At 50.6% G+C, this 23103-nt stretch overlaps 3 protein-coding genes across 3 annotated transcripts in view; all 3 read left to right on the plus strand.

Moving 5' to 3' along the window:
* Positions 1-412: 412 nt before the first annotated feature.
* Positions 413-17162, plus strand: pias2 (protein inhibitor of activated STAT, 2). The gene is made up of 14 exons (XM_056601879.1): positions 413-491; positions 1671-2179; positions 2267-2354; positions 2505-2555; positions 3452-3542; positions 3622-3756; positions 4044-4149; positions 6360-6433; positions 6514-6674; positions 8305-8438; positions 9136-9340; positions 14172-14311; positions 16002-16039; positions 16869-17162. The coding sequence occupies exons 2-14, from the start codon at positions 2068-2070 to the stop codon at positions 17088-17090; spliced, it is 1557 nt and encodes a 518-aa protein (XP_056457854.1). The 5' UTR covers positions 413-491; positions 1671-2067; the 3' UTR covers positions 17091-17162.
* Positions 17163-19719: 2557 nt separating this feature from the next.
* On the plus strand, positions 19720-21839 carry LOC130391654 (ubiquinol-cytochrome-c reductase complex assembly factor 3). The gene is made up of 2 exons (XM_056601881.1): positions 19720-19999; positions 21215-21839. Exons 1-2 carry the CDS (start codon positions 19883-19885, stop codon positions 21335-21337), a joined length of 240 nt encoding a protein of 79 aa, XP_056457856.1. The 5' UTR covers positions 19720-19882; the 3' UTR covers positions 21338-21839.
* A 108-nt stretch (positions 21840-21947) lies between these two features.
* The window catches only part of sub1b (SUB1 regulator of transcription b), a 2726-nt gene continuing 1570 nt past the window's right edge, over positions 21948-23103 (plus strand). Inside the window, exons 1-2 of the mRNA XM_056601880.1 lie at positions 21948-22047; positions 22725-22794. Of these exons, the coding sequence (XP_056457855.1) occupies positions 22726-22794 (69 nt within the window). The 5' untranslated portion in view covers positions 21948-22047; position 22725. The remainder of the gene's footprint in view (positions 22048-22724; positions 22795-23103) is intronic.

Consider the following 23103-nt stretch of genomic DNA (forward strand, 5'->3'; position numbering starts at 1 on the left):
ATCCATATGGTTTTTATTCAGATACCTGAAACACAATGGCGCTATGGCTAGATTAAACCTTACTTACAGCCCAATTCACTTTGTTATTTCACATTGAAACAATGATCCATTCCGCATCCCAAATGAAGAGGTTATAAATATGGTTTTAAAATGTCTCATCTGCTATCCCACTTCACGAAAAGCCCCAAGTGGCCATTCCAATACATTTTATTATATATTATATGGAATTATACTATTAAATAAGCAGAATGTTATCCAGATTTATTTGTGATATTATACTTCATTGGCTATAAAGACACTTCAGACATTTTCCTTTTTTTTGGATCTTTGCGGGTATTTATCGATCATCGATCATTGAGAGAACGGGCTTGGGATCCTGGTCAAGTGATCTGTGTTGCCAGATAGATTTCCCGCCCAATCTGGCAACACTGGTCACATGTCAGGAGAGGATGACGCGGATGACCGCGAAGACAAGATGGCGGATTGTGATGGTGAGTGAGAACAACACCGAGTGTTTGTGTTTAATAACGATATATATATTTAAACTCTCCTTTAACGGGCTCTCGCCGCGGAGGTCGAAGGGCTCAGGGATCGGATCTCTGTTGTTGAACGCTAGCTTCATGTGGCTAGCTGATAGCTTCTGCTAATAGTTCCTATTGAGATATAATTATAATATTAATATAAATAGCTGTATATTCATGTTATATAACCGTTTTAAACGGTGGTCCCGTTCCATTACCTGACAGGCCTCCTACCGCAGGCTGTACCAATGGTAGAGAAAGCCCCAGGAAAGTGAGATTATAGTTTACTCGCACGTTAAACTTGAGCTTCAATCTGTAGTGAAGGTTTCCAAGTGGAAGCTGTTGAGGTGTTCAGAGTATCCGTGGATACCGAATGTTATTATCTGTTACTTTAAAGTAAAACCAGATGATGAACATCATCTAACCCTAATCGTAACTCTGTAAGACTACAGGGAGCTGCCCGGCGGAGGGCGGGAAGGATTTAACAAAAAAATTAAATTCGATTCTAAAGTAAAGCTGAATTTAACGGCTTGTGACACGTTAAGGTCCTGCAAAGTGTGTGGTTGTCTCGCCAGGGGACGTCAACATTGCAGATGTGCTCGTCTTGGTCGCTTGTTGTGCTGGAGGTCTGGTGCTCTGCACGGGGAGGACGGCGTCGGAGTCTGATCTCCTGTTGAACTGCTCCACAGAGAAGGGGCAGGGTTGAGGTTACATCCGTTGCCATCATATTTTTGGTTTAACAAACGGCCGGTGGAACTTCATTACCCTAAACAGTCCCACTTTACTTCTACTCCTTTTACTGGAGAATTTGGTCGTAAGGCATTTTGGCCGTAGGACTTATGAACCTACTGAACCATTATGTCCGTCGACAACGGTGTCTACAGTTCTTAGCCATAGCTCTGGCTATACTGTTCATCTGTTCAGAGGGGCTGAGGTAGTCACTCTAGACATCTAGCAGCTCAGTTGACTCCGAGCCAAAGGGTTCTGGTTTCCATCCCCAATGTCCGCAGTCTACTTGTAGGCCTGTCTGCCCACAGGTCCTCAAACCAGCCAAACTACCAAACTACCTCAAAACAACTTCACACACAGCCTTATTGTAGCCCTATTGGTTATCGCTATACAGAGATAACACTCACCCTCTTTCTCCAGAACTCTCGAGCTTCAAGTGTTGTTGGACCCAGCTGGAGTGTTCCTGAACCCCGCATTCTGCTGAGGGACTCGAGGTGTCTCGAGAACCGCTGGAGCCCCGGATAGTAGCTCACTGCCCCCCTCCCCCCGGGATTAAAGACCAGGCTGACCCTGACCCCATCTGCTGACCCCTGACCCCATCTGCTGACCCCGTCTTCTGACCCCTGCCCCCCCGGACCCCGTCTCCTGGCCCGGTTTCAGCTAGGTCTGCAGTGTTGTCCCAAGGAGCTGGGAGTTCAGGGAACCCGGATATTTCTACAGGAGTCCCCTTGTCTCGGTGTTGCTCCAGTGTGACGAGCTGGTGACCTCCTGGTGACCTCCTGGTGACCTCCTGGTGACCTCCAGGACCAGCAGCAGGATGAACCTCCAGCAGCCGGCCCCTCTCCCGCCCCCCGTCCACCCTGACGTGCAGATGAAGGCGCTGCCGTTCTACGACGTGCTGGACGTGCTGATCAAGCCCTCCAGCCTGGGTCCGTGTCCTTGTGTCCTCTCAGCAGTGCTGTGGCTCCCTCCTGCTCTCAGGACCCCTTCTTGACCGAGGTTGTCTTTCTTTACAGGAGCGAGCACAGTCCAGCGCTACCACCAAGAGAAGTACTTCATCTTCGCCCTGACGCCGCAGCAAGTACGAGAGATTTGCATCTCCAGGTAGGGCTCACCTTCCTCCGCTCTGACAGAAGATCCTGCGTCATGGAGACCTTCGTCACATGGTTCATGCTGTAGCTGCATCTCCTTCATTTTCTCTGTAGTTCTCCCATTGGCAGAGCCACACTAACAAGCTGTCTGTTGGTTTATCAGAGACTTCCTCCCAGGAGGCCGGCGGGACTACATGGTTCAGATCCAGCTGAGGTGAGTATTCAGATGGTCGCCCCGTGGGGAAGACACCGGGTGTTGTCCTCCTCAGGGTGTTGTCCTCCTCAGGGTGTTGTCCTCCTCAGGGTGCTGTCCTCCTCAGGGTGTTATCCTCCTCAGGGTGTCGGCTTCAGGGTGTCGGCTTCAGGGTGTTGTCTTCAGGGTGTTGTCTTCAGGGTGTTGTCCTCCTCAGGGTGTTGTCCTCCTCAGGGTGTTGTCCTCCTCAGGGTGTTGTCCTCCTCAGGGTGTTGTCCTCCTCAGGGTGTTGTCCTCCTCAGGGTGTTGTCCTCAGGGTGTTGTCCTCCTCAGGGTGTTGTCCTCCTCAGGGTGTTGTCCTTAGGCTGTTGTCCTCAGGCTGTTGTCCTCAGGCTGTTGTCCTCCTCAGGCTGTTGTCCTCCTCAGGGTGTTGTCCTCCTCAGGGTGTTGTCCTCCTCAGGGTGTTGTCCTCCTCAGGCTGTTGTCCTCCTCAGGGTGTTGTCTGCATGACAGTGAACTAGACACGGCTTTAGCATATGGAATGTATGGCCAGAAAAATAACCTCACACGGTGTGTCTTTTTACAATTTATTCGTTACCAGCATTCGTAGTGTTGATCAGCAGAGAAATAGTCCACCAAAGACGTTGACGTCACTTAGCAACCGAGGACGCTGGGGTTGACAAGTTACCGGACTACTTCCGGAGTGATACGATAGAAAAAAAGAAATCAACTTTCCTTGACAGCGGTCATTATATCCCTAGCAACGGTGAATTATCAAAAAATTATTCACCAGAGGAAGTTGTGAAGGCCCATGCGTGTTGTCCTCTGGTGAAGACAGCAGGTGTTGTCCTCTGGTGAAGACAGCAGGTGTTGTCCTCTGGTGAAGACAGCAGGTGTTGTCCCGTGTCGTCTCCTAGGTTTTGTCTGTCTGAGACCAGCTGTCCTCAGGAGGATAACTATCCCAACAGCCTGTGCATCAAGGTCAACGGGAAGCTGTTCCCCCTGCCGGTGAGTCCCCCCCCCCCACCCCCCCACCTGGCGTTCCTGCCGTCGCCGTTCCCTCATCTTGTGGTTGTTGTGCGTCTAGGGTTATGCCCCGCCTCCTAAGAACGGCGTGGAGCAGAAGCGGCCAGGAAGGGCGCTCAACATCACCTCCTTGGTACGCCTGTCGTCGGCCGTGCCCAATCAGATCTCTGTGACCTGGGCACCGGAGATCGGAAAGGTACGACATCCCATCTCCACCATCATGACCCCGTCTCCACCATCATGACCCCGTCTCCACCATCATGACCCCGTCTCCACCATCATGACCCCGTCTCCACCATCATGACCCCGTCTCCACCATCATGACCCCGTCTCCACCATCATGACCCCGTCTCCACCATCATGACCCCGTCCCCACCATCATGACCCCGTCTGCACCATCATGACCCCGTCTCCACCATCATGACCCCGTCTCCACCATCATGACCATCGTGTGTGTGTGTGTGTGTGTGTGTGTGTGTGTAGACCTACTCCCTGTCGGTGTATCTGGTGAGGCAGCTGACGTCGCCGCTGCTCCTCCAGAGGCTGAGGATGAAAGGCATCCGGAACCCCGACCACTCCAGAGCTCTGAGTATGCATCACTTCCTCCTAGTAGAGCTCTGAGTATGCATCACTTCCTCCTAGTAGAGCTCTGAGTACGCATCACTTCCTCCTAGTAGAGCTCTGAGTACTCATCACTTCCTCCTAGTAGAGCTCTGAGTACGCATCACTTCCTCCTAGTAGAGCTCTGAGTACGCATCACTTCCTCCTAGTAGAGCTCTGAGTACGCATCACTTCCTCCTCCTAGTAGAGCTCTGAGTACGCATCACTTCCTCCTCCTAGTAGAGCTCTGAGTACGCATCACTTCCTCCTGCTAGTCGAGCTCTGAGTACGCATCACTTCCTAGTAGATCTCTGAGTACGCATCACTTCCTCCTGCTAGTCGAGCTCTGGGTACGCATCACTTCCTCCTAGTAGAGCTCTGAGTACGCATCACTTCTTCCTAGTAGAGCTCTGAATATGCATCACTTCCTGCTAGTAGAGGTCTGAGTACGCATCACTTCCTCCTGCTAGTCGAGCTCTGAGTATGCATCACTTCCTAGTAGAGCTCTGAGTATGCATCACTTCCTAGTAGAGCTCTGAGTACGCATCACTTCCTCCTAGTAGAGCTCTGAGTACGCATCACTTCTTCCTACTAGAGCTCTGAGTACGCATCACTTCTTCCTAGTAGAGCTCTGAGTACGCATCACTTCCTGCTAATAGAGCTCTGAGTACGCATCACTTCCTGCTAATAGAGCTCTGAGTACGCATCACTTCCTCCTGCTAGTCGAGCTCTGAGTATGCATCACTTCCTAGTAGAGCTCTGAGTATGCATCACTTCCTAGTAGAGCTCTGAGTACGCATCACTTCCTCCTAGTAGAGCTCTGAGTACGCATCACTTCCTCCTGCTAGTAGAGCTCTGAGTACGCATCACTTCCTAGTAGAGCTCTGAGTACGCATCACTTCCTCCTAGTAGAGCTCTGAGTACGCATCACTTCCTCCTAGTAGAGCTCTGAGTACGCATCACTTCCTCCTAGTCGAGCTCTGAGTAAGCATCACTTCCTCCTGCTAGTCGAGCTCTGAGTAAGCATCACTTCCTCCTGCTAGTCGAGCTCTGAGTACGCATCACTTCCTCCTAGTAGACCTCTGAGTACGCATCACTTCCTCCTAGTAGAGCTCTGAGTAGGCATCACTTCCTCTTCCTCAGTGTTGTGCGGTCCCGCCCCTCTGTCAACAGCCTACCTGTAGGAATCCTTCAGCAGGACTCCTACCGGCTCCTTAATGACATCAACGCATTCTGCTAGATGCTAACACAGCACACGCCTTAGGTCCGCGATGTTTCACATCATGGATGCTTCCCTCCAAAGTGGTTAACCCAACATGTTAGGGTTAGGGCTAGGGTTAACCCAACATGCTAGGGTTAGGGTGTTAGCTCGACTAGGGCTAACCCAACATGTTAGGGTTAGGGGTTAACCCAACATGTTAGGGATAGGGGTTAACCCAAAATGTTTCTGTTAGGGTTAACCCAACATGTTAGGGTTAGGGTTAACCCAACATGTTTCTGTCAGGGTTAGGGGTTAACCCAACATGTTTCTGTGAGGGTTAGGGTTAACCCAACATGTTTCTGCTAGGGTTAGGGTTAACCCAACATGTTTCTGTGAGGGTTAGGGGTTAACCCAACATGTTTCTGCTAGGGTTAGGGTTAACCCAACATGTTTCTGCTAGGGTTAGGGTTAACCCAACATGTTTCTGCTAGGGTTAGGGTTAACCTAACATTTTTCTGTTAGGGTTAGGGGTTATCCCAACATGTTTCTGTGAGGGTTAGGGTTAACCCAACATGTTTCTGTGAGGGTTAGGGTTAACCTAACATGTTTCTGCTAGGGTTAGGGGTTAACCCAACATGTTAGGGTTAGGGTTAACCCAACATGTTGGGGTTAGGGTTAACCCAACATGTTAGATTTAGGGTTGACCCAACATGTTTCTGTTAGGGTTAGGGTTAACCCAACATGTTTCTGTGAGGGTTAGGGTTAACCCAACATGTTTCTGCTAGGGTTAGGGGTTAACCCAACATGTTTCTGTGAGGGTTAGGGTTAACCCAACATGTTTCTGTTAGGGTTAACCCAACATGTTTCTGTGAGGGTTAGGGTTACCCAACATGTTTCTGTGAGGGTTAGGGTTAACCCAACATGTTTCTGTGAGGGTTAGGGTTAACCCAACATGTTTCTGCTAGGGTTAGGGGTTAACCGAACATGTTTCTGTTCAGTCAAAGAGAAGCTGACCGCAGACCCGGACAGCGAGATCGCCACCACCAGCCTCCGCGTGTCCCTCATGTGCCCGGTGAGTTGTCTCCCCGTCCTTCTGTCGGTCCGTTCATGAGGTCCTGTGTGTGGGAGGTCTCTGACTCCGTCCTCCTCCAGCTGGGGAAGATGCGGCTGACCGTGCCATGCCGGGCCCTGACCTGCTCCCACCTGCAGTGCTTCGACGCCGCACTCTACCTGCAGATGAACGAGAAGAAGCCCACCTGGATCTGCCCCGTGTGCGACAAGAAGGCCGCCTACGAGGGCCTCATCATCGACGGGTCAGTGGCCTTTAGATCCTACTGCCCTGTTAGCTCCTACTGTTAGCTCCTACTGTCCTGTTAGCTCCTACTGTTAGCTCCTACTGCCCTGTTAGCTCCTACTGTTAGCTCCTACTGTCCTGTTAGCTCCTACTAGTTTTTCCCCGTGGAAGCGAACAGCTGTTGCTCCGTTCCAAATCAGCTGTTCTCTGCCATCTCAGCCCTTACGGGAGCTTTTCAATTCATCCTGGAACGTGCATCTTTTCAGGGAATTTGTACAATAAATCCATAACAAATACCGAATATTGATTGTCTTATGTGTCCATATTATATCCATTATATTGACCGGGTATTCCCAAGACGCTCACGCTCTGCAGCAAGCCAGTCACAGTTGATGGGCGCATAAACAAACAGCTAAGCTAAGGTTAGCATTTCGCTAAGCATTTATTTTCCTCCCGAGATCCCGCTAATGTTGTTATAAAGTAAAGGGAAACAAGATATCTATTCTTCCTCCCCCTCTCTCGCTTCTCTGCTTGGTGTCGCTTATAGTTAGCCTCCCTCGCTCTGGTAACGTCATGTACGTGAAAAAAAAACGAAGCTCCGAATACTGATTTAAGCTTTGAATACTTATTTTCCGAACGAGTATCCGAATATTTGAATAACTCGGTCCAGCCCTACTGTCCTGTTAGCTGCTACAGTCCTCTTAGCTCCTACTGTTAGCTCCTACTGTCCTGTTAGCTCCTACTGTCCTGTCAGCTCCTACTGTCCCGTTAGCTTCTACTGTTAGCTCCTACTGTCCTGTTAGCTCTTACTTTTAGCTCCTACCGTCCTGGTAGCTCCTACTGTCCTCTTAGCTCCTACTGTTCTGTTAGCTCCTACCGTCCTGGTAGCTCCTACTGTCCTCTTAGCTCATACTGTTCTGTTAGCTCCTACTGTCCTCTTAGCTCCTACTGTTCTGTTAGCTCCTACTGTTCTGTATGCTCCTACTGTCCTCTTAGCTCCTACTGTTCTGTTAGCTCCTACCGTCCTGGTAGCTCCTACTGTTCTCTTAGCTCATACTGTTCTGTTAGCTCCTACCGTCCTGGTAGCTCCTACTGTCCTCTTAGCTCCTACCGTCCTGGTAGCTCCTACTGTCCTCTTAGCTCCTACTGTTCTGTTAGCTCCTACTGTTCTGTTAGCTCCTACTGTCCTCTTAGCTCCTACTGTTCTGTTAGCTCCTACTGTCCTGTTGGCTCCTACTGTTCTGTTAGCTCCTACTTTCCTGTTGGCTCCTACTGTCCTGTTAGCTCCTACTGTCCTCTTAGCTCTTACTGTTCTGTTAGCTCCTACTGTCCTCTTAGCTCCTACTGTCCTCTTAGCTCCTACTGTCCTCTTAGCTCCTACTGTTCTGTTGGACAGTAGAACGCGGGAAGTAATGATGTGGACCTGCCAGATACTGATCTCCAGGTTCTTTGCTGCTATTTACCTCCTGTCTCATCTCCTGCCAGATATTGATCTCCAGGTTCTTTGCTGCTATGAACCTCCTGTCTCATCTCCTGCCAGATACTGATCTCCATGTTCTTTGCTGCTATGAACCTCCTGTCTCATCTCCTGCCAGATACTGATCTCCATGTTCTTTGCTGCTATGAACCTCCTGTCTCATCTCCTGCAGCCTGTTCATGGAGATCCTGAACGACTGCTCTGACGTGGACGAGATAAAGTTCCAGGAGGACGGGACCTGGTGTCCCATGAGGCCCAAGCAGGAGGCGCTGAAACTGTCCTCCCAGTGCATCCCCAAAGTAGAAGGTAGGTCTCGAGCTGACCAAAGGCCTTCTACAGGAGACCTATCTCTAGAAGGTCTATCTAGAGGAGGGTCTGTCTCTAGAGGAGGGTCTGTCTCTAGAGGAGGGTCTGTCTCTAGAGGAGGGTCTGTCTCTAGAGGAGGGTCTGTCTCTAGAGGAGGGTCTGTCTCTAGAGGAGGGTCTGTCTCTAGAGGAGGGTCTGTCTCTAGAGGAGGGTCTGTCTCTAGAGGAGGGTCTGTCTCTAGAGGAGGGTCTGTCTCTAGAGGAGGGTCTGTCTCTAGAGGAGGGTCTGTCTCTAGAAGAGGGTCTGTCCCTAGAGGAGGGTCTGTCCCTAGCAGACGGTCCCATCAGAGATATCAGTGATTGGCTGATCAGTAGACATGTGATCAGTATTGATCAGAGATTGGCTGATCAGTAGACATGTGATCAGTATTGATCAGAGATTGGCTGATCAGTAGACATGTGATCAGTATTGATCAGAGATTGGCTGATCAGTAGACATGTGATCAGTATTGATCAGAGATTGGCTGAGCAGTAGACATGTGATCAGTATTGATCAGAGATTGGCTGAGCAGTAGACATGTGATCAGTATTGATCAGAGATTGGCTGATCAGTAGACATGTGATCAGTATTGATCAGAGATTGGCTGAGCAGTAGACATGTGATCAGTACTGGGTGTTATCCCCCCCCCCCCCCCCAGCGTCGGCCCCCCTGCGCCCAAGCCCGGCGGTGGTGTCGGTCTGCTCAGAGCCGTCCTCGCCTTCCACCAAGAAGGCTGACGTCATCGACCTCACCCTGGACAGCTCGTCCTCCTCTTCCTCAGAGAACGAGGAGGAGGAGGAGGACCCCCCCCCTAAGAAACGCTGCCTCTACATGACCAAGACTGAGGACGTGCACGGCAAGGGGTGAGTCTGCTGCTGGTCACTCTGGGTTTCCGCTGGGTTGTTAAAGGCATTAAAAGGTAGTAAATGAAATTAGCCCAAATTAAGGCCATTAAAAGTAATAAACGTCATCTGACGAGGTATTACATTTCCAACAAGGCCTATGAGTTTTTCAATTTGTGTAATTTAATTTTTGTGTAATTTAATTTTAGACAATGCGGTTGTACAGACCGTAGAGTATCTGGTGTAAAGGCTGGGACGAATTTCGAATTATAAATATGTACAATCCATAACGTTAGCTCTCTGGCTCATAGCTCAGCGGACTAAAATACCTCCCGTTGCCAAGTCGTAGCTACGGTCCGTCCTATTTATGTGAAAAACTTTATATTTTGATTGTAAAACGCATGAAAATATAAATAAATTATCTTCATTTCTTTTCTTTGGCAAGTGATCATGGTATAAGCGGGATAATGCCCTTCGAGGTGTCATAAACATGTTTGATCGATCGTGATTAAAGGGGACTACTTTTTGAGGGAGATGACCTCAAACAGAGTATACATTTAATAAGCATGCAATACGAAAAAGAATACGAAAAAGCATAATTATTAAAGTATTTAAAAAAAATTATGTTGGCAATAGGGATGGGCATAATTAATCGATGCTCGATAATCGATCGTTAAGAAATGCGTCGATCAATTTATATTGTTATCGATCAAAAGGACGTTGTGTTGCATACTGTGAGTCTTGAAACATTTAATTGAATATCACTATGTGGGAGAAATACCACCCTGCCGACTGGTGGAAAGTGAATGGAAGAAGGTTCCTGTCAAAGTTAGCGCGACAATACCTCTGCATCCCCGCAACTTCGGTCCCGTCAGAGCGGGTGTTTTCTGCTGCTGGACTGACAGTTACAAGGCTGCGTTCGCGTCTGACCCGCGAGCATGTTAACATGCTTATATTCCCAAACAAAAATATGTAGGCTGGAGTTATGCTTTGGACGGTAGGGACAGTCACCACCGTATGTGAGTCGCTCTTTTTTTTCTTAATGTGTTGTCTCTCGCTCTGCTTTTCTTTCGGCTTGGTGCCTCTTGGAGTCGTTACATTTTGCCAAAACTGTGATATTTTAGCAACAAGTTCAGCCTTATATATGTTCAATAAGGTATTGCTTTTAGATAGACTAGTTCATGCAATTGTTTGTAAATGGGTGGCTCATCTTTTTGTTGCGAGCCTTTTCCGCGCGCCGGCTGCAGCCTATAGGCATTATATGTCGGCCTTTTTTCCTCCGTTTTTTCAAAACAGTTATACCGTTTAATGCCCACTTTTAGCCTACTGCCTTTGTTTGATTATTGTTGTCCGATAAGTTGGCTACTTATTGTAATTGGAATAGGCTACAGATTTAGTCTTGTTGAATCGTTTCCAAACCTTTAAGAGCGCCTGTAGGCGGCTAGGCGCATTGTTCGGACTTTACGAGCGCCGCATAGGCCTATAACCTATGATGCCTGTATTTATTATTTTAAAACTGTTAAACAGTTGTAGGTCTCCAAGTTAACTGTATTGTATTAATGTTGGCCCATACATTATTGTTGGAATAAAGATTTCATTGATAAAAACATGCTGCATTTTCTACCAACGGGAATTTCAATATAGCCTAGAAAAAAGTTAATGATTAATCGATAATTGATCGATAACTCTAGCGATGCTCGATCAAGGAAATTTCTTCAAATGCCCATCCCTAGTTGGCAAGCAAGAAGTAGAATAAATGGGATAATCAGCCTTATTAAAACGGTTTGTGCAACCAACGGCACAACAAGACATGATTGAGGCTCTTGTCGCTCTCGTCTCTTTTTGCATATGACATGCTCGTAGAGCGGGGAGTGACGTAGACCCTGGTGTGAATTTGCGCTACGATATGGATTTTGACGTTACCGTGAGACCGGTGTGACCGGTACACAGCCGCGTTTACATGGACACTACTGATCCGGTTAGAAGTGGAAGCACAGCTCAATCGAAAAAAAAAAGATCATATATACGGCTCAATCGGAATACAATTCCATGCAGAATAAAAGAGGTGGTGTAGTCTGCTATAATCGACATGTATACTCTTATTCAGATTGGTTTGGGGTGGGTGCTGCTACTTTTTAACTTGGTGAGATGGCATCAGCAGCTGCAGTAGTTCTTAATTGGTCAGTCGGTCCTTTTATGCACACCGAACTCGACAGCTGTCAAGGAAAGTGGATGTTTTGCCTGATTCACGTGTTTCTTACACTCCGTAAGTAGTCCGGTAACTTGTCAACCCCAGCGCCTCCGGTTTCTAAGCGACGTCAACGTCTTTGGCGGACTATTTCTCTGCTGTTTTGGCATGGAGCCGTGTAATAATGTATAGAACGTCGCCGGTCATTATCGAAAATAATACCCTTCAGGGCGAAGCAAGACACCTCTAGAGAGTGGGTAGGGGTTAGACAGTAACCAGATGGGTCTAGAGAGCGGGTAGGGGTTAGACAGTAACCAGATGGGTCTAGAGAGCGGGTAGGGGTTAGACAGTAACCAGATGGGTCTAGAGAGCGGGTAGGGGTTAGACAGTAACCAGATGGGTCTAGAGAGCGGGTAGGGATTAGACAGTAACCAGATGGGTCTAGAGAGCGGGTAGGGGTTAGACAGTAACCAGATGGGTCTAGAGAGCGGGTAGGGGTTAGACAGTAACCAGATGGGTCTAGAGAGCGGGTAGGGATTAGACAGTAACCAGATGGGTCTAGAGAGCGGGTAGGGGTTAGACAGTAACCAGATGGGTCTAGGGAGCGGGTAGGGGTTAGACAGTAACCAGATGGGTCTAGAGAGCGGGTAGGGGTTAGGCAGTAACCAGATGGGTCTAGAGAGCGGGTAGGGGTTAGACAGTAACCAGATGGGTCTAGAGAGCGGGTAGGGGTTAGACAGTAACCAGATGGGTCTAGGGAGCGGGTAGGGGTTAGACAGTAACCAGATGGGTCTAGGGAGCGGGTAGGGGTTAGACAGTAACCAGATGGGTCTAGGGAGCGGGTAGGGGTTAGACAGTAACCAGATGGGTCTAGGGAGCGGGTAGGGGTTAGACAGTAACCAGATGGGTCTAGGGAGCGGGTAGGGGTTAGACAGTAACCAGATGGGTCTAGGGAGCGGGTAGGGGTTAGACAGTAACCAGATGGGTCTAGGGAGCGGGTAGGGGTTAGACAGTAACCAGATGGGTCTAGGGAGCGGGTAGGGGTTAGACAGTAACCAGATGGGTCTAGGGAGCGGGTAGGGGTTAGACAGTAACCAGATGGGTCTAGGGAGCGGGTAGGGGTTAGACAGTAACCAGATGGGTCTAGGGAGCGGGTAGGGGTTAGACAGTAACCAGATGGGTCTAGGGAGTCGGTAGGGGTTAGACAGTAACCAGATGGGTCTAGAGAGCGGGTAGGGGTTAGACAGTAACCAGATGGGTCTAGAGAGCGGGTAGGGGTTAGACAGTAACCAGATGGGTCTAGGGAGCGGGTAGGGGTTAGACAGTAACCAGATGGGTCTAGAGAGCGGGTAGGGGTTAGACAGTAACCAGATGGGTCTAGGGAGCGGGTAGGGGTTAGACAGTAACCAGATGGGTCTAGGGAGCGGGTAGGGGTTAGACAGTAACCAGATGGGTCTAGGGAGCGGGTAGGGGTTAGACAGTAACCAGATGGGTCTAGGGAGCGGGTAGGGGTTAGACAGTAACCAGATGGGTCTAGGGAGCGGGTAGGGGTTAGACAGTAACCAGATGGGTCTAGGGAGTGGGTAGGGGTTAGACAGTAACCAGATGGGTCTAGGGCAGTGGTTTTCAAACTGTGGGGCGCCAGAGTTCTTCAGGGGGGGCGCGACGTGAGAAAAAAATAAACCCGAAGAAAACCCTGAAAGACGATGATTCAAATCATCAGTCGTACTTCAACTGTAGAAGTAACATAACTAAATCAATTTTCAACCGTTTATCTTCGTGCAAACCATTTAACAAATCTACACACTTGTATCTTCAATAATATAGAAACAGAATTTCGATATCATTTAAAATGTCTTCAGAATCACAGTTTTAGTTTCATACTGCTTCGTTTTCAGCTGTTTTCATTGAAGACGTCAGCCCATTCTGATACACCTACTTCTAGACATCGTAACTCATTCCTTTTTCAACCGTTTACCATCGTTCAAACCATTAAACAAATCTACACACTTGTATCTTCAATACTATATAAACGGAATTTTGATAGCATTTATACTTTTTTCAGAATCACAGTTTTAGTTTCAAACCGGCGTTGTTTTCAGTTGGTTATAATAATTGAGGTCACCATAGCAACGCCGATAACAAACCCCGCCGAATAGTCGAATCTCTGGACTGAAAAGGGGACTCTGAGTCGGGGACCCTGAATGAATCTGTAAACTGGCAGTTTACACAGATTAAGATGTTCAAATGTATTTAAAAAAGGTTAAGCTAAAACATGCTTAGATAAAGTTGTTACATTTTGATGTTTAAAAACGCAAAAAGATGTAATGTTTCAGAAATATGTTTAAAAAATATGTTAAATCTGTTTCAAATGTTTCAAAAATATGTTCCAAATGTTTTAAAATTATGATCGGAGATGTTTGAAATGTGTAAAATAATTAAAAAAGCTTTCAAAACACAGGTATTTAGAAAAAGGGTTGGGGGGGGGGGGCTCAGCTGAATTTTTTTCTCTGAGGGGGGGCTCACTCTCTCACACTTTGAAAACCCCTGGTCTAGGGAGATCTGAGGACGTCCTCTGGTCGGTCAGAGGCCAGCCCAGCTGTGATCTGACGTGTCTGTGTGTATTTGTGTCCTGACTTCTGTCTCCTGTGTCTCCCGTCTCAGAGTGTTGACCTACCAGCCGTCGTCGGTGCGAATGCCCACCGTGCCCAGTCTGGATGCGCCCTACCTGAGCTCCACCCTGGCCGACTACGCTGTGCCCTTCCACCACTCCTCCCTGGCCTCCATCCCCACAGACATGCAGAGTAGGCCTACAGCCTTCCACCACTCCTCCCTGGCCTCCATCCCCACAGACATGCAGAGTAGGCCTACAGCCTTCCACCACTCCTCCCTGGCCTCCATCCCCACAGACATGCAGAGTAGGCCTACAGCCTTCCACCACTCCTCCCTGGCCTCCATCCCCACAGACATGCAGAGTAGGCCTACAGCCTTCCACCACTCCTCCCTGGCCTCCATCCCCACAGACATGCAGAGTAGGCCTACAGCCTTCCACCACTCCTCCCTGGCCCTCATCCCCACAGACATGCAGAGTAGGCCTACAGCCTTCCACCACTCCTCCCTGGCCTCCATCCCCACAGACATGCAGAGTAGGCCTACAGCCTTCCACCACTCCTCCCTGGCCTCCATCCCCACAGACATGCAGAGTAGGCCTACAGCCTTCCACCACTCCTCCTCCCTGGCCTCCATCCCCACAGACATGCAGAGTAGGCCTACAGCCTTCCACCCCTCCTCCTCCCTGGCCTCCATCCCCACAGACATGCAGAGTAGGCCTACAGCCTTCCACCCCTCCTCCTCCCTGGCCTCCATCCCCACAGACATGCAGAGTAGGCCTACAGCCTTCCACCACTCCTCCCTGGCCTCCATCCCCACAGACATGCAGAGTAGGCCTACAGCCTTCCACCCCTCCTCCTCCCTGGCCTCCATCCCCACAGACACGCAGAGTAGGCCTACAGCCTTCCACCACTCCTCCCTGCCCTCCATCCCCACAGACATGCAGAGTAGGCCTACAGCAGGGATGGGCACCTTTCATGATGAAGAGGGCCACAATCCTTCATCATCACCATCAGAGGGCCAAGTGACTGTGCACTTCAACTAGACGTAAACTGAGAGTAGCTACACATTTTTGAATTTGTTGGATATGATTTCCTGTATTCTGGTGCATTTTGGGGATAGCCACTACCTACAAAATCTTGCAGAATCATAACCTATGATATGTTGATTGAACCAACATACATTCATTTCATGTTTTCCATGCTCAAACAGCCACATGAATGGTCAGTATTATGATCAGTGCAACAGGCTCACATACTTCATCATTCAATGAAGTCACAAAACTGAAAAACAGTGGCCCAACATTAAGTGCAACAACTCAATGAACTCAAACCCAACAAGCATGATATTCACTTCAGGGCAGTTGTAGTGGCGACTTAAGTGGAAACCTTTCATGACTGATATCGATCCAAGCAAACTAGACACATGGGTTTGCCTTTGAATTCTATGAACAGATACTCTGCTTTTCTTCTTTCTTAACCAAGTTTTCTGTAACTCAATTCTTTTTTTCTTTTTTTTTTATAAAAATGATGTGCGGGCCTGACTGAGTGAGGATGCGGGCCGTAGGCGGCCCGCGGGCCGCAGGTTGCCCATCCCTGGCCTCCAGCCTTCAGGCCCAGCGCAGCTCTTCTCTCAGGAGCTGTAGCTCCTCTAGTGCTGGAAAGGCCCAGGGGTCTTCAGGGGCTCACTGTGGCTGTAGAACCCAGAATAACAGAACTGCTGATGTTAAATCTAAACTGATAACAGGAGATGTCATTTGTTAACAGATGACAATTCATTAATCATCAAATATTTTCTGTTTACTTATGAATTGACTTGTGGGTCAACATTACTCTTGGTATATATTCTGTATTAGACTTAAACATCTCTCTACTTTATTCACAGGTCTGGATCTGTTCTCCCTGATTCAAGCAGATTCCCAGGTACAACACTAATACACACATACTCTGTGTGTAGCTCCGTGTGTAGCTCTGTGTAGCTCTGTGTAGCTCCGTGTGTAGCTCCGTGTGTAGCTCTGTGTAGCTCTGTGTAGCTCCGTGTGTAGCTCTGTGTAGCTCCGTGTGTAGCTCTGTGTAGCTCCGTGTGTAGCTCCGTGTGTAGCTCCGTGTGTAGCTCTGTGTAGCTCCGTGTGTAGCTCCGTGTGTAGCTCCGTGAGTAGCTCCGTGTGTAGCTCCGTGTGTAGCGCCGTGTGTAGCTCTGTGTAGCTCCGTGTGTAGCTCTGTGTAGCTCCGTGTGTAGCTCCGTGTGTAGCTCTGTGTAGCTCCGTGTGTAGCTCCGTGTGTAGCTCTGTGTAGCTCCGTGTGTAGCTCCGTGTGTAGCTCTGAGTAGCTCCGTGTGTAGCTCTGAGTAGCTCCGTGTGTAGCTCTGAGTAGCTCCGTGTGTAGCTCTGAGTAGCTCCGTGTGTAGCTCTGAGTAGCTCCGTGTGTAGCTCCGTGTGTAGCTCCGTGTGTAGCTCTGAGTAGCTCCGTGTGTAGCTCCGTGTGTAGCTCCGTGTGTAGCTCCCTGTGTAGCTCCGTGTGTAGCTCCGTGTGTAGCTCCGTGTGTAGCTCCGTGTGTAGCTCTGAGTAGCTCCGTGTGTAGCTCCGTGTGTAGCTCCGTGTGTAGCTCCATGTGTAGCTCCGTGTGTAGCTCTGAGTAGCCATGTTGAACGCCCGGGCTACATGGCTCACACACTTCTCATGCTGATGATGTCTTATATTTAAATGGTGTGTGTGTGTGTGTGTGTGTGTGTGTGTGTGTGTGTGTGTGCAGCACTACCGGGCCCCCATGTTCCTGGACACCCTGTCCGGGGGGCTACCCGGCGGGGGGGCCAGCGGCTCGGCCCTGGTGACCTCGTCCAGCACACGCTACGAGCCCGGCCTCCATGGGGGGGCGGGGCTCCACGGGGCGGGCCCCCCCCCCCACGAGACCTGCGTCATCACCGGGGGGGGCGGGGGGCCTGGCAGCATCTCGGACATCATCTCCCTGGACTGAGCCGGACCCCCGGGCCCGGAGGAGAGCTGGGCCTGGGCCCTGGACTCACCCAGACCCCCGGGGCCCGGAAGAGAGCTGGGCCTGGGGCCCTGGACTCACCCAGACCCCCGGGGCCCGGAAGAGAGCTGGGCCTGGGGCCCTGGACTCACCCAGACCCCCGGGGCCCGGAGGAGAGCTGGGCCTGGGGCCCTGGACTCACCCAGACCCCCGGACCCCCGGGGCCCAGAGGAGAGCTGGGACTGGGCCCTGGACTCACCCAGACCCCCGGGGCCCAGAGGAGAGCTGGGCCTGGGGCCCTGGACTCACCCAGACCCCCGGGGCCCGGAGGAGAGCTGGGACTGGGGCCCTGGACTCACCCAGACCCGCGGGGCCCAGAGCAGAGCAGGGACTGGGCCCTGGACTCACCCAGACCCCCGGGGCCCGGAGGAGAGCTGGGCCTGGGGCCCTGGACTCACCCAGACCCCCGGGGCCCGGAGGAGAGCTGGGACTGGGGCCCTGGACTCACCCAGACCCCCGGGGCCCGGAGGAGAGCTGGGACTGGGCCCTGGACTCACCCAGACCCCCGGGGCCCGGAGGAGAGCTGGGACTGGGCCCTGGACTCTCTGAACCTCCGGTGGGCGGGACTCCGGACCAGCAGGGCGTGTCCCAGCGTTTCCATTGGCTCCCTGAGGAAGGCTAAAGGTCCCAGCGCTCCCATTGGCTCCCTGAGGAAGGCTAAAGGTCCCAGCGCTCCCATTGGCTCCCTGAGGAAGGCTAAAGGTCCCAGCGCTCCCATTGGCTCCCTGAGGAAGGCTAAAGGTCCCAGCGCTCCCATTGGCTCCCTGAGGAAGGCTAAAGGTCCCAGCGCTCCCATTGGCTCCCTGAGGAATGCTAAAGGTCCCAGCGTTCCCATTGGCTCCCTGAGGAAGGCTAAAGGTCCCAGCGCTCCCATTGGCTCCCTGAGGAAGGCTAAAGGTCCCAGCGCTCCCATTGGCTCCCTGAGGAAGGCTAAAGGTCCCAGCGTTCCCATTGGCTCCCTGAGGAAGGCTAAAGGTCCCAGCGCTCCCATTGGCTCCCTGAGGAATGCTGAAGGTCCCAGCGTTCCCATTGGCTCCCTGAGGAAGGCTAAAGGTCCTAGCGTTCCCATTGGCTCCCTGAGGAAGGCTAAAGGTCCTAGCGTTCCCATTGGCTCCCTGAGGAATGCTAAAGGTCCTAGCGTTCCCATTGGCTCCCTGAGGAAGGCTAAAGGTCTTCTCTGTATCCCAGAGCAATAACAGATCAGTCCTGTGTTGCATTCAAGTCCCCTTTAAAGTGTAGTTAAAAGGGCACATGTCATTTCACTGTACCTGAAAAAAAGTCTATTTGTGATATCCAATCAAAGGTCCAATTTAATACCGTTGAATAATTGTTTTTCTTTAGTTTGATTGGCCGTTAATTGAATAAGGGCCCAACATCGCACCGTCACATCGCAATCCCGCCTTCGGTTTGGGAATCAGAGGAGCATGGGAGGTGGGTTGTCATGGTGATAGTCATGGGAGGTATGTTGTCATGGTGATAGTCATGGGAGGTATGTTGTCATGGTGATAGTCATGGTTTTGGGGTCATTGCTTAATTGTTTGGGAAATGATATCTATTTGGGAAAACATAATTGTGTTTGAAAGGCCCCTAATCTTAATCCTGTTCTTCAAGAAGGTATCTTTACGTTGGTTTGAGCCCTGACAGGAGACCACTCTAGACGCCTCAACGTGGCCGCCAGGGTCCTACAGGACCTCCCAGGACGCGCTCTGAGGGCGCTCTGTCGGGAGCGGGGATTGTTTTTAATCGTATGGGATTCCCTCTGGTCCGTATTGTGTGAGGACCACATGTGATGTGACAACCACAGAACTTGAAGATGTTCCAGGGTATGCCACGATTATTCTGTCCCGTCGTGTTCGGTTTCTTAATTTCTCCATGGAACATTTCTTCCCTTGTTGGATGTTTTATTTCAGGCTGTGATGGACGTTGGAAGGATTTGTTTTGATGGTATTCTGTTTTAATATTTGATACCGTGGGACCCGAAACACATTTCCTCAGACACGCCTCCGGTCCACTGACAGGCGGTCTGAGGAAACTTGGGGAAACCCCTGCAATAGAACCCGGATCGGGGTCTATTGAAGGACCCGGGGTCTGGTGTGGGGGTTGTAACTGTAGGGGTTGAACGGTAGGTGGTCCTGGCAGAACCCTGGGACGATGTGCGGGGGGTGGGAACGAAAAGCTGTGAAAGCTGTCTGATCCTTCCGGTCTGATCTGAACTCAATGAATAAAATGTGTTTTTGTATTAAAGTGTCGTTTGAATGACCCCGTCACCCCCAGCATTAACATGCATTAACATTAACACTCGTGCCGGTTATTATGCTAAGGCACTCTCTCTTTGTAATCCACCATGAGAAGCTAATTATGCATTTTATCATGAGGTGTGGATCTGGTGCCCTCTCGCGTAAAGTGCATGCATTACACCAAAGAAAAGGCATAGAATCTAGGTATATATAAAAGGGGTGTATCTGTCGTATATGACAGATATATCTTTACTTCGTTCCCCATCAGCCTCGTTGTAAGGTTGTGTTCACTGTATTTTTGTGCGTGGTCGAGGATATCGGGAAGGACGACCGGATATATAGCGCCTGACCCACAATGCATTGCACACACGACCGTGGATACGTAACCAGACAACAACGCTGCACAAAAAGTTGGTGCTATGCGTTGACACTTCCCCGGTGCCTCGCAGCGCGTTTCGGTCCACTATCTGAATTCAGCCGTTCACTCAAACAGAAGGCATGAGCGCGCTTCGCAAGGTGGTGAGCTACGCGTGGTGCGCGCTGGCAGTGGGCGTCGGGCTGGGACTGTGGTACATCGTGGTACCGTCCGAGGAGCGCAAGAAGGAGATGGTGAAGGTGATTATTGATTATGGGTCCGCAGGAGCAGGACGGTATGTTCGTAACCCAGGAGCCGTAAGAGTGTAGTCGTGGTGGTGTAACTACACCTAAAGGACGTTTGTACAGCAGGGGGAATTATTTGCCGTAAGGCGCAGCGGCAGGACGCGCGGCGGTGAGATCTGAGTTTATAGAACGCCATGTATTCATGTCGTTTGGTAAAGCCTAGCATTAGGGGGTGTTCAGACGATATTTCTGACCATGTCAGTATTGGAGTAACCTTATTGATTTCCAGACGTTACACCCCCTATACGTTCACATGAACTTTGAACCTCGCGTCACGTCTCAGCAAATTGTAGAGGCCAAGATCGGCCTGTTAACCACTAAAGTGAATTGGATAAAAAGCACCTTAATGCTTACATTTATCAAGGGACTCAATTTGTCGTATTTATTCATTGATTTGTATTTGTTTACATCTTGCCCTCTCCTACATGGCGGCGTCAGGACGCCCTCTCCAACATGGTGGGGCCCCACGCAGTGCGGGTCAAGGCTGTCAGGGCGCGTTTAGGTGTCAAATCCTTTCTGTTTGGCATTTGGAAATACCCGTTGGGTAGCTTAAGATGTCCCTCATCAAACCCCCACAATACTTCACTCAGGAGCAGTCATTTTAATTGCCTTTTTGGCCCAATGGTGATGAAGTGAACTATATTAGGTAGAACCTGATGTAAAACAGGGGTTCACGTCATAAAGCAGGGGTTCCTGTCTTGCAGGGGTTCACGTCGTAAAGCAGGGGTTCCTGTCTTGCAGGGGTTCACGTCGTAAAGCAGGGGTTAATGTCTTGCAGGGGTTCACATCTTAAAGCAGGGGTTCCTGTCTGAACGTGGTGTTTCATGTTGCTGTGTCGTTGATGTTGATGTTGAGTTCCTCGCTCTTCTTCAGAGGAGGTTCCTCTCTGGTCCTTTGGAGAGGTGGTGCTCCCCCTCATCCTACTAGTGTACCCCCTCCACAGATTCTCCTTTCTCCTCTTTGTTTAGATTTCAACCGGGAATTATAAATGAGTTGGCTTTCTTTTAAAGTAGTATCTCCTCCTGAATGCCCCCTGCAGTGCTCCAAAGTACCCCTAGGGGCATGCAGACCCCCCATCTGAGAACTACTGCCCCAGAGGCTCTGGGGTCACTAGGGGTACCCCGGTGCTGTGCTGAAGGACCAGTGACGTGACGGTTGTTGTCCCCTCAGAACCTCCCGGAGGCGAACCCGCTGCGGGCGGAGGAGACGCGCCGGCGGAACGCGCTGATGATGCAGGTCCTGAAGGAGGCCGCCGAGACCGACGCCAACCTGGCCCGGGGCATCGGGAGGTGAGAGGACCGGGGAGCCCCAGGTCCACCTGCCCCCCGGACCTGCTGAGACCCCCAGAGCCACCTGGACCCGCTGGGCTGGGCTGAGCTGAGCAGGGCGGGAGACCTGGTGGTCCTTCACCCCACATCGTCTCATCCTGTTGCTGCTCTGCTTGAAGCTAATCAGAGCTCCAAGAGTCTTGATGCTGGTCAGAGGGTTGACCCTGGATTAAACTGGTTTAAACTGGACTGAACCCCTCTCTAGGTGTTCTAGAGGGTTTAAACTGGTTTAAACTGGACTGAACCCCTCTCTAGGTGGCTGTGTTACTCTGATGTGAGGACGTATGATAATATAGCATAAGAACCATAACCATAGCAACCGGCACTGTGAGGAATATTTCAACATGTTTGTGTGTTTTGGTTCAGTTTTATATATGTCATTAAAAGAACATCTGTCAACTCCAGCCTATTCTCGCAGAAGCATCTGATTTAAAATACAAACTGTAAATAAATAAAGAAACAAAAAGATGTAAATGTTGACCATTACTGGCAAAAGGTTTTTACGAATTTATCAGAATTAGTAATTCATTCTAAGGACCGCACTACACGTACACGCACGCGCACACATCATGTCCGACACTTACACGCGCACATAGCTGAGCTGCGGTTACTTTAAGTCCGTCCTCGTCTCGAGCTGCCGCTTCCAGACCTCCACAGCCTCGCCACCAGACACAAGTAAGAACTCACCGCACGCGCTATGCTACACAGCTTGATGCTACACTGATGAAGTTTTCCGCAGGATGAGGCTAGAAGAGCGTTTGATAACTTAGGATAGGAAACCAGGTAGAGGAGCTAGCTGTTAGCTCAGTGGCTAGGCTAACCACTGGCTAGGCTAGTCTTCCTGGCTAGGATGCTTCGCTAGCTAGGCTAGTGGTGGAGCATCCTAGACAGGACGAGCCGTGGTCTCTCCTAGTCGACATTATGCTACTGCCACGCGCTCACCTCTAACCTCGAGGGCAGGTGAACACGAAGTGCACGTGCTGCTGAAAGCGCGCATTGTTGAGCGCAGTGGGAACGAGCGGCCATTGAGGTGGTCTTCACACACGCGCAAGCACAGCCTACACATACACAAACACAAACAGCCTGTATACACGCAAAGCCTACATATACGCACGCACAGCCTACCCACACAGCCAGCAATCTGTGTGTAGCTCTGTTTTGATTGTAGGCTGACGGTTGGGTGTGTGAATTATTTGTGTATTGTTGTGTGTGTGTGTGTGACTTCAAATGTATTTCCTTCTCCCAAAGCTATTCAGCTAGTAGTAATGATACGTTCGAAACCCTTAACGTGTGTCCACTCAGGGGGCGGGGTCGACCTTTCTTCAAACCTCTATCCACATCTGTTGTTTCAGGATGCCGAAATCAAAGGAAATCCTGTCGTCCACGTCGGCCAGCGACTCAGACAGCGAGGTAGAGACCAAGGTAAGACTCACCTGGTCAGCTGACCCCGGCCTGAGTGACGGGTAGGGCCACGTCCTGAGTGACGGGTAGGGCCACGTCCTGAGTGACGGGTAGGGCCACGTCCTGAGTGACGGGTAGGGCCACGTCCTGAGTGACGGGTAGGGCCACGTCCTGAGTGACGGGTAGGGCCACGTCCTGAGTGACGGTAGGGCCACGTCCTGAGTGACGGGTAGGGCCACGTCCTGAGTGACGGGTAGAGCCACGTCCTGAGTGACGGGTAGGGCCACGTCCTGAGTGACGGGTAGGGCACGTCCTGAGTGACGGGTAGGA

The sequence above is a fragment of the Gadus chalcogrammus genome, chromosome 11 (genome assembly GCF_026213295.1).
Source record: "Gadus chalcogrammus isolate NIFS_2021 chromosome 11, NIFS_Gcha_1.0, whole genome shotgun sequence".
Classification (NCBI taxonomy): Eukaryota; Metazoa; Chordata; class Actinopteri; order Gadiformes; family Gadidae; genus Gadus; species Gadus chalcogrammus.

Bases quoted from the DNA above. Each gene is read 5' to 3' on its own strand.
- pias2 (XM_056601879.1), top strand. From the start codon at position 2,068: ATGAACCTCCAGCAGCCGGCCCCTCTCCCGCCCCCCGTCCACCCTGAC. The intron at 2,180-2,266 runs GTCCGTGTCCTT...CTTTCTTTACAG, and splicing joins GATCAAGCCCTCCAGCCTGG to GAGCGAGCACAGTCCAGCGC. The intron at 3,757-4,043 runs GTACGACATCCC...GTGTGTGTGTAG, and splicing joins GGGCACCGGAGATCGGAAAG to ACCTACTCCCTGTCGGTGTA.
- LOC130391654 (XM_056601881.1), top strand. From the start codon at position 19,883: ATGAGCGCGCTTCGCAAGGTGGTGAGCTACGCGTGGTGCGCGCTGGCA. The intron at 20,000-21,214 runs GTGATTATTGAT...TTGTCCCCTCAG, and splicing joins GCAAGAAGGAGATGGTGAAG to AACCTCCCGGAGGCGAACCC.